The sequence below is a fragment of the Tyto alba genome, unplaced genomic scaffold, assembly GCF_018691265.1.
Source record: "Tyto alba isolate M040663 unplaced genomic scaffold, T.alba_DEE_v4.0 Super-Scaffold_36, whole genome shotgun sequence".
NCBI classification, from domain to species: domain Eukaryota; kingdom Metazoa; phylum Chordata; class Aves; order Strigiformes; family Tytonidae; genus Tyto; species Tyto alba.
The window spans coordinates 287,708-297,944 of NW_024881311.1; the positions used below are offsets into that span (position 1 = coordinate 287,708).

Consider the following 10,237-nt stretch of genomic DNA (forward strand, 5'->3'; position numbering starts at 1 on the left):
ACTGGAAATGGAATAGACTGCAGCATATGCTTTCACTGATAGAAATTAAAAGTATTCTGACATTAATTATGAACATTTAAATCACATTTCAAATATTAAATGCAAGAGAAGTCATTTTATTTCCCTGGGAAAGCTGACTGCTTTCAGGGTCTAATGACAGTGAAATGAGCCTTCAGTGCCGCCAGCCTTTCCGGCTTCTTGCCCTCCCAGGGCCGCAGAGGCCCTCAGTAGATGGTGAGGTGTCCTGCCTGCAGTGGCACTGAATGTGTTTGAGCCATTCAAACATGTTCATGTCACCTAAAACATTCTACCGGTGGTGATTAGGCAAAGGATACAAAATGTTCTCCTTTTTCAGAAAGTCGGTATTCAAGATACTCCGGTGGGATATGTAAGTATTTTTTGGTGAGTGTGCTCTCCCACCATGTGTTCTGTGGGTCTGCGTGTGCCTTTCATCACACAAGTGAAAAGGCTGCTGAGTAAAGGGCTGCAGGGTGGGGAACATCGACAGGATGTGGTTTACACAGCTTTTTGTTGAATTGTTTTGCTTAGTTTCAATTTTTTTTTTAGCAGTGGAACGAGAACACAAGCTGAACCCATAGCGTTTCTTTCAAGATAACTAGAATTCAGTAATTCAGTTACTGTGGAGGAACGCCTAGTGATTCCGTGTACAAGTAAAAGTCATTAGACTAAACATTTGGCATTTTAGTGCACCAAAATCAGAGGCCTTAGGTGAACAGGATTTTAGATACTAGAGAATCTGCCAACCAGGATGGCCCTGCCCAGTCAAACCTTCTACGTACTGTAGATGGAGATAAAGTCCCCATAGGGCACATTAAAATTATGCGGGGGGAGGCAGTCTGGGTTATTCCTGCCTCTGGTAAAGGTAAACTCATGCGTGGGATTATTTTTGCCCAAGGACCAGGGTGCAGTTCGTGGGTAATGCAGAAGGACGGGGAATTCAAATGTGTGCCTCAAGGGGATTTGGTTTTGGGTAAAAATAGCTGATGAATTGAACTGTATGATGTTAATTGCTAAATAACCCTGTTGTTGAAGATGGTCATCACTACGGTTGGTACATATTATACTAACGACATCAGATTAAGAATCACCCAGGTTAATGAGAAATGAACTTTGATAGATTCAGGACTGAATTGGTGCCCAGCAACTTCCTTGAGATCAACATCTTCAGCCCGCAATCTGTAAGCATGGACCACACCAGATACAGCCGCTATGAGCTCCAGATGTAGCAGAGGCTACGTGCCCTCCTCCTGCTGTGCCCAAGACCACCCGCTCCACCCACCGAACCAACGCCACATCACCCCGCCTGACTTAAAAGACTGTCATGACAGTGGACCCCAAACTTACGGACTATATGAACTCACTATACATGTTGGAGGGATGGCCTAGAGCCTAAGGGAATGATATCTGTGTGTATACCTAAAAAAACAGGAAATGGGATGGTGATTCCTCAGAACGTACTGGGAAACATGGAACCTGAGCATAACATAAATGGGATGGAATCAGGGGTGGATACTGTCCTGGTTTTGGCTGGGATAGAGTTTATTTTCCTTCTTAGCAGCTGGAGTAGTGCTGTGCTTTGGATTCAGTAATGGGTGTGGTAGGAGAAGAATCTTGCTAATACACTGATGTTTTTCAGTTGTTGCTGAGAGCTCAAAGACTCTCCAACTCCCCATGTCCTGCCTGTGCGTGGGTGCACAAGAAGCTGGGAGGGAGCAGAGCAAGAGCACTGGACACAAATTAGCCAGTGAAATAATCCCCATCATGTAATGTCGTGCTCGGTGTATAGAGGAGGGGTGGTCGGGAAGGGAGGGCTCTCGCTTCTGGGGTTGCAGTTTTGGGATCTTCACTTCTCAGGGATCACTGGCCAGGAATGGGCTGGGCATCAGTGGGCAGGTGGTGAGCAATCACATTGTGCATTACCCCTTTGTATTTTACTGAAAAAAAAAAAAAAAATTACACTGTTTTTATCTCAACCTACAAGTCTCTTTATCTTTACCCTGCCATTTCTCTCCCTCACCCCCGAGGGAGGGGAGGGTGAGTGAGCAGCTGTGTGGTGCTTGGCTGCCGGCCAGGTTTAAACTGCATCAATCACTATCTCAAAAATCATTATTGGATTAATTAAGATACGCCCACTCACAACTTGAAAAGCAGTCAGAAAAAGGAAAAAAAATAATAATCTTGGTTCTGCAGTTACCATAAGGCAGTATATTTAGACATCTGTAAGGTTCCAGTTTCCAACAATGCTAGCTGCCTTTTGATTTTTTGAGATAAGTACTGTTAGCAGTAAAATCAAATGTTTCTATTGGAGTTGCGTTCAGGGCAAGCATCCAGTATTCAAGTAGTTTGTATTTACCGTAACAAGACATTCACTCATTCATTCATTTAGGTAAGGGCTTTGCTATTCTCTATATATTATGAACTGCCTTGGCTTTCTTTCCAGTTTTATAAAGGACACTTGTGAGAGGTTTCAGTGATAGCAGATACCACAGCCTGCAAGGGAGCCGTTCCTTGTGTTGCCCTCACTGCAGATGAAAGCCCTTCGTAACAGAGAAGGACAGAAGCAGGTAAAGTGCGGAGCCGCAGACGAACGACACGCCGAGACGGGTTCAGTGTGGGTGATAGAGCATCAATCTACGTGTGTGTGTTTATTGGTCAGGGTACATATATTTATACAGACAACACTAATTGTTATGCCTACTATTCACTAGCTGATTGGCTTAAGCTCTAAAGGTCGTATTCGCACGGTCCACCTACTTGCAGTCAGCTAACAGCACAAGCTGCTCATAACACTAAGTTTCTCATGTTACTATTTCTAATTCCTCTTGACTTGTTTTCGATACACAACAGTACCGTAACACAATGTTTCTCAGACCATCGTTGCCATAACACTAGGTTTCTCAGACCACTATTCCCAATTCCTCTCAACCTGTTTTCGACACACCACGGTACACAGGGCTGAAGCGTCCTTGACATTCCTCATGTATCAGCAGCTGCGAGCAGCTGCAGGCAAACCCTAGTGAGGCCCAGCATCAGCGAGGCAGCATCAGCCCCTAGAACAGGCTCTGATCGTACAACTGCTCGGTGGGCTCAGGACCCTTGTCTCTGAGCCATTCAACAATTCCCCCTTTTTCTTTTTGTACGAGCAGAGCCTGCCCCAACGTTCGTTCAAAGATTTTCTTAATACATGACAAGGCACAACTTAAGCATGCAGGCTTACAATCTATTGGCTAAAGGCACTTATCACGCACCCAGAAGTGCTGTGATAGGTCTGCATCGTTAGCACGCGTGAACAAACTAAATCTACTTTGTGGTTAGTGCATCCAGGCATTCAAACAGGGAGGAAGCACTAGATTGACTTCCTCATTCTTGCCCTTCCAGGTGACCTCAAGGGCAGGATTACCACGGGGCAGTTTTCTGCTCAGAGACCCAGCCTGGATTGTCCAAACCCTGTAGGATCAGTGCATGACCCTGATTCCCCCGCAAAAAAAATTCCTACCAGGTTTTCTCCCTTTTTCTTTTTGGACAATCCAGACCCCTTTTAACGTTTGAATCATAGCATTCATAAAGCATTTCCACACAGACCCCAATACCATCATGACAATCATAATGATAATCAGCATTGCCAGTCTATGCATCAACAAAGCTTTCAGCCAGCCAGTAATTTCCAAGTTTTGTAGATTTTCAACCATCATCAGTCCATTTTCCAAATTCCAGAGTCTCGTAACCAGTCTGTCAGTCCATGTTCCAATCTTATGTAGTCTTATGTAGCAAGAAAACCACCCTTACAGTTTTAAAAGTGTCAGCAATTGTAACAACAGAGTATGCAATACAGAATGTAATACAGGTTTCACCATGCTATGTTCTAAACATTGCACTGAACCCACAACATACAATGAATCTGATACTACATGAACAAGTTCTTGATACCAGTGTTGATGTTGAAACACCCAGATGGCAGTTCAGAGTTCTAAAGTTCGTAAGGAGTCTCCAGACCCCCCGAGGAGAATCTTGTGGGGTTGTGTTCCCGGGTGTCCCCCATCCGTTGTCACTAGCGGGCAGGCCAACGCCCCAGCAGCATGCCAGTCCCCTTCTAACAAGGCACCCCGAATCCCCCCACTCCATCGGGGCTGAGCTAAAAGCGGAGCTGGTTCTGGTGAGGGTGACGGGAGTGGGTGTGGGGGGGCTGCCGGCAGCGCTTCCTCTTCTTGTCATTGTAAATGCAGAGTTCTGTTCTGGAGCTCAACTTCTGTAATTTTCTGTCAAGCTCCCGGACTCTGTCCCTGTCCCTTACCGGTGTGTGACCCTGGTGCTTTAATTCGGACACAGCCGCCGTTTTTCTCTCCGACTCAGACGCTGACGCGCCGTCAGGGGCGGAACCATCCGAAGGGGGGGGGGGGGGGGGCAGAGGTTCGGGCGGCAGCCGCTCCCCCCTGTCCCCCCGCGCCGCCTGATTTCTCTGCCGCTTCTTGCGCGGAGGAGCAAACAGGAACACTTGGTGCCGTGCCCTTAATAGAGCGGAGCTGCTGATTAACCCCGAAGAAGGTGGCTGATCGGGACGGGCGGTTGGTTTCGGCAGGGACCGGCGGGGATGGTACAGCGCCGACAGCCGCCATGGCAGCAGCAGCTACTTTCTGTTCTGCTGGCATCTCCCTCAGGGCTTTTACGGGCGTTCGCCAGACCAGCCCTTTCTGTCGTGCTTCACTGCCTTTATTGCCTCCAGTGATGGTCTCGTCCCACAATAAATCACCTACTGTGCGCCTACGGTATTCAGTCGAAGCAGGAGTTTGGGGGATAAGAAGCGTGCTGATTTTGTGTTAGCATTTGCAACTTAAATCATAAACTACTGTTTATTCTCTTAACTCTTCAGAGTTAATGCATCATTGTTAGTACAACAGGCAGCACGTGCCTGCGCAGCGTTTGAGGTTTTACTTGAAAATTACAGCTTTGGTTGCTTGGTGCACAGTGTAGCTCTTGCTCCTTGAATTTCACCAGCAGCCATGCAGGTTCCCCCAGGTCTCTTGGTATTTTGCTCTTCTTCAACCTTCAGTTTCAGAAATCAAGAAAATGTTTTCTTTGTTTGAATAGTGTTTGGTTGCTGTAATGACAGCAACAGGCTTCAGAGATGAACCTCAGCAATTCAGTAGTCCCAAGCTTTCCACTTTGTGCCTTTAGTAGAGAAATAATTTGAACAGTGATGAAAACTAAAGGGTGTTTGAGCATTGCAGAGTTTTTCTTTGTATGGGTGAACAGATTTTGGTTTTCTCAGATTAGTTACTGTCCATGGAGGCAAGGAAGGAGAAGCCAAGCGGCAGCGATGTATTTTCTTTCTATTTAAGACACGCATAGTGATTAGAAGGGTAGCCTAAAGAGGGGAAAAAATGCACCAAGTTCTCCAGGAGGCCCTTTCAAAGCCGCAGCTGTGACTCAAGTGTGAGACGTGGCTGGGGTTTTATTGCTTTGAACACAGTAATCCTGCTCATCCCCTTCCCCAGCCCAGGTGTCAAGGGGTAAAGAGCAGCAAAAAGAGTTATTTCTGTTTGCTCCTGTAGTTCTCCTTTGGCTTTTAAGACACAGCTGCTCTTCAGGCAGTGAGAGCAGTGGTATTTCAGGCAAGGAGAGCATTGGCTCTCAGTCTTTGGCTTTTGCAAGGATAAAACCCGTGGTTTTGGTGGAAAGTGCACTCGCAGCAAGGGAAGCCTGAGCCTCGTTGGGCTGAAGATGAAGCTTCACCCTTGCAGGTTCCTCAGGGCCTGTGGAGGTTGTTGGTGGCCATGTCCTGGGGCCAAGTGCCATCTGGTGATTCCTGCAGCTATTGCCTTTCGATAAAGGCTGTGAGAAAAAGTGCAGAGTTTGGGGGGGTTTCGCCCACTTTGGAAATCCCTTTGGTTTTTTGTTTGTTTGTTTGTTTTTTTTAAAAAAAGGAACTGCAAGAACGAGGCAGGAGGTTTGTTTTTCTAGTGTGAAACCCTCAGGCCTCTCCCCCTGTAGTAAGTAACTTCCCAACTCACATTGTATACAATCTAGGTGATGCCACGTGCTGTTTTATTTGGGTATGGGAAGAAAAAGCTCCTCCAAGTCTGTGTTTTTAGGGCCGTGCCTGGAGGAGGAGGCACCCAGAGGCCTCGTGGACTGATGTGGAGGCAGGGGTGGGTGATGGCTGGGGGGACATAAGGGAGCTCTACACACCCATCTCCAACTTTTCCCTTCTTCTCGTTGCTGAACAGAGACATGACGAAGAGGCGGTAATTGACCGGGGAGGAGTGAGCAGTGTTGTCAGGATTCACTATGAGATGGAGGAGTTGGAAGGTGAGTCTCTGCTGAGATGCTCAGAGAGGGGCCACCAGCCCAGCGCCTCTTCCCACTGCACAAAGACCCTGCAACGTCCCTTGCTCAGTGTCCCCTCACATGCAGGAAAACGTGCTGTGCTTCTTAATGAAGCAGCACAGTTATTTGCACATTGTTTACTATTACAGTTTCTCAAATGGAGGAGAAAAGCCCCTGCAGAGGCCACGGTGTGAGTTTTAGCCACAGGGCTGGATAATCCGTGGTTTGTTTTCCCACAGCAGCTGCTCCTGGGCTTGGAGAGGTCAGGAGACTGATTTGACAGCTGCAGGCATGGGGCTGTGATTTATCATGGGACTGATTTGATCTTCTCACCTTCTGCCATACAAAGAATTTATAAATAAATACCTTCTGTCACTGCTCAATGAGCAAGTCTGAGTGTTGTCGAGCCAAATCTGGAATTTGGGAAGAGGTTCGATAATTCAGGGCACTTTCCGATGACCAGGAGCCATCACTTGTTATTTCTCTGTTGTTGCAAAGCTCGAGTAAAACAGGCTTGGAAAAAAAGGAGAGGTCTGTGATGATCCAGTGAAAACAAAATTAAGAGAAATGGGTGTTTCCTTCTGGGACGGCTGCACTGATTTAGCCGTGGCCTCTGCATGAACCATACCCACGATACCAAGAATGCTGCAAATGCTGCTTTTCCACAGGCCACCGGAACATGTCTGTGGGCATGTGGATGCCACCAGTGAGGCAGAGCCACCGGCACCACCGACCCCGCAGCCAGAAGCATCAGGAAGGTGACCAGGAGAAGGACTCTGCCCCAGTGGAGCAGGGCTACCACTGTAAGTCCCACCACAGTTTTCACTAAACTCCTCAGGGCTATGTAGGCAATGGGGTCTTCTGCACACAGGTCCACGTGACTAGCTGGAGTGACTTGCCGCTCTTCCGAGGAAAAGTGACATTATTTAGCAAGACCTCCTTTTTCCAAACTTTTCCCAGGTTTTTTTTTTTGTTTGTTTGTTTGTTTGTTTGTTTGTTTGTTTTCTTTAAGGTAGTTAAATGCATAATGGATTTAGGGTCACCTTCCTTCGAGGGATCCTGGCTTTAAAAATGGAAATGTGGGGAAGAAAAGCTGCCCATCCTTTTGCAGAGGTGGAACTGATGCTTTTTCTACTTGGTGGCTCTGCGCAAGCCTGGACAGAGCCGGGGGAGAGGGGACAGCCAGATATTTATGGCTGAACCCATGTCCACTTTGCATGTGAGCGTGACGGGCCATATTCAAGCACGGTAACAGGATGGGGCTTTTTTCTTCTGCCCCCAGACACCCCATCCCAGCGGGTGCAGTTCATCCTCGGGACCGAGGAAGATGAGCAGCACATCCCCCATGATTTGTTCACTGAGCTGGATGAGATCTGCGTGAAAGAGGGTGAAGATGCTGAGTGGAAGGAAAGGGCAAGGTAAATCTCTGCTGCTGACTGCGGTAGGAGAGGAGACCCTGTGCCAACAGCACCCGCGGGCTCTGCTGTCTGCTCCCCGGCAGGCGAGGCTTTTGCAGCTGCAGGTGCTGCTGCGTGGAGCCTTCTCCTCTTGCCACCCCACAGCTCTACCCAAGGGGCTGCGGAGCTGGGGCTGTTTTCTCGCAATGGGGCTGATGGTGCCCGATGCCCGCAGGTGGCTGAAGTTTGAGGAGGACATGGAAGACGGTGGCGAGCGCTGGAGCAAGCCCTACGTGGCCACGCTGTCCCTGCACAGCCTCTTTGAGCTGAGGAGCTGCATCCTCAATGGCACAGTGCTGCTGGACGTTTCTGCCAACAACATCGAAGAGATTGCAGGTATTGTGGGCGCTGGCAAATGGCAGTTGATCAGCCAGGGAAACTCTGGGAAACTCTGCGCTGTAGATTGCTTCCAGTTTGGTTAAATGTGTAGAGTCAGACCGAAAGGCCACATTGGGCAAGAAAATTACATTATTTAGAATGGGAAATAATTACGTGAGAGTAATAAATGAGCACTTAGATGGTGTTTATTAGCAAAAGAAAATTCTTGCTTTCCCTCCAAAGGCTGAATTGTGATAAAACGTCTTGCTAAGCAAGGCTGAGCCTGCATTAGGGTGGCCTGTGTGGCCACAGCCTTCCCCAGGGGCTCTGGGGGTCGGGACTTGATGGGGTTTCTGCTCCAATGGCTTAATTTCCCTTTGCCGTCCCCAGATATGATCCTGGGCCAGCAAGAACAGTCCAAGGAGTTTGATGAGTGCACACGGGTGAAAATTCGAGAAGTCCTCTTGAAGAAGCATCACCATCAGAATGAGAAGGAAAGAAGCAACATTTTCCCCATTCTCCACTTGTTTGGTGATGGGAGTGAGAAGCAACCAGACCTGCACCCCCTTGACAAGCCAGGTGAGGGGTTTTGCAGGTCTTTGGGCCCAGGTGAGGGTTTTTCCTGGGATTTGGCCACAGGTGAGGGGTTTTTCCTGGGCTTTGGCCACAGGTGAGGGGTTTTTCCTGGGCTTTGGCCACAGGTGAGGGGTTTTTGTTGGGCTTTGGGCCCAGGTGAGGGGTTTTTATTGGGCTTTGTCCTCATTAGGCTATTCCTGGCAAAAGAGAGGCATCCCAATTGCTCTTTTTCCATTTTTCTGTGTGTCTTTCTTTTTCCCACCAGCCCAAACACTCACCCCTCATCCTGCCACCACTGCAGGAGATAAAAACGGGGTGAACCGTGAGACCAGCTCAATGGATTTAAGCAAGGTGAGACACTCATAGCTTTCTTATGCCTTTAGGGCCAGATTTGCTCTTGCAAACTTGGCTGGAGAGCATGCTGCAGAGTGCTGTGGGCTTTGCTTTTGGAGTAATTGCCTGAAAATCACTTGTCGTGCCCAGGCGGAGCTGCACTTCATGAAGAAAATTCCCACCAGGGCTGAAGCATCTGACGTGCTCGTAGGAGAGCTGGATTTCCTTCAGCAGCCCTTCGTGGCATTTGTCCGCCTGACCCCAGCTGCCCTCCTTTCGAGCATGATGGAAGTTCCCATCCCGATAAGCTCCAGATAAGAAGCACAAACTTTTCATTTAAAAGAAAATCCAACTAAACAACACCAAATTGCATGCATCGGTTTGGCGTCCCAAGGGAATGCAGCCAGCGAGAGCAAGCACGTTTCTCCCACTCACATACCCTTGCCATCGTTTCTCCCTTCCCTGCTCTATCTTTTAAACCCGTTGGCCAATTTTAATGAAAGTTGGCCCAAAAATTCAATTCGTGGTTGGTTTTGATGAGTTTCAAATTCACCACAGAGTTCAGTAAGCCTATGTGTCCCCGCTAGAGCTGTGTTCTGGGCTGGGAGCTCCCGGGGATTTCCTTGGGTGCCCTTTGAGCAAGGGCATGTTTTTCTCTCTCATTTTGTTTTCCTTGCCCAGGTTCCTATTTATTTTGCTTGGACCAGAAGGAAAAGGCCAGCAGTACCATGAGATTGGCAGGTCAATGGCTACTATCATGACAGATGAGGTGCGACAAGATCAGAGATATCTCTGGGTCCTTTTTGGCTTTTTTCACCTCTCCCTGTCTCTGTAATAGTGAGGAAGAGGATTTGCGTGACCTGCAGCCCGTGGGAGGGACTCACGTCAGAGAAACTTTGTGGAGGACTGTCTCCTGTGAGAGGGGGACCACGCTGGAGCAGGGGGGAGAAGTTCCAGAAGTTCAACCCCCACCCCCGAAGACAGAAGTGGCAGCCCTGACTGAACCCCCCATTCCCTGCCCCTGTGCCGCTGCGGGGAGGACGTACAGATATCCGGAGCGGAGCTGAGCCCGGGAAGAAGGGAGGGGTGGGTGGGTGGGGCGAAGGTGTTTTTCTACATATGGTGATGCTTCTCACTCTCCTACTCGGTTTAGTGTGGTTGTTGCTAGTGTCTGTAATAAATCTATGTTCTATTTTTCTTCCCTTAAT

The 10,237-nt window shown here is 48.4% G+C and overlaps 1 protein-coding gene across 1 annotated transcript; it reads left to right on the top strand.

The window, feature by feature from the left end:
- The first annotated feature begins 1,124 nt into the window (after positions 1 to 1,124).
- Positions 1,125 to 9,347, top strand: LOC122154273 (electroneutral sodium bicarbonate exchanger 1-like). The gene is made up of 8 exons (XM_042801622.1): positions 1,125 to 1,199; positions 6,111 to 6,327; positions 7,014 to 7,148; positions 7,628 to 7,763; positions 7,978 to 8,138; positions 8,511 to 8,699; positions 8,962 to 9,047; positions 9,180 to 9,347. Exons 1-8 carry the CDS (start codon positions 1,125 to 1,127, stop codon positions 9,345 to 9,347), a joined length of 1,167 nt encoding a protein of 388 aa, XP_042657556.1.
- The last annotated feature ends 890 nt before the right edge of the window (positions 9,348 to 10,237 follow it).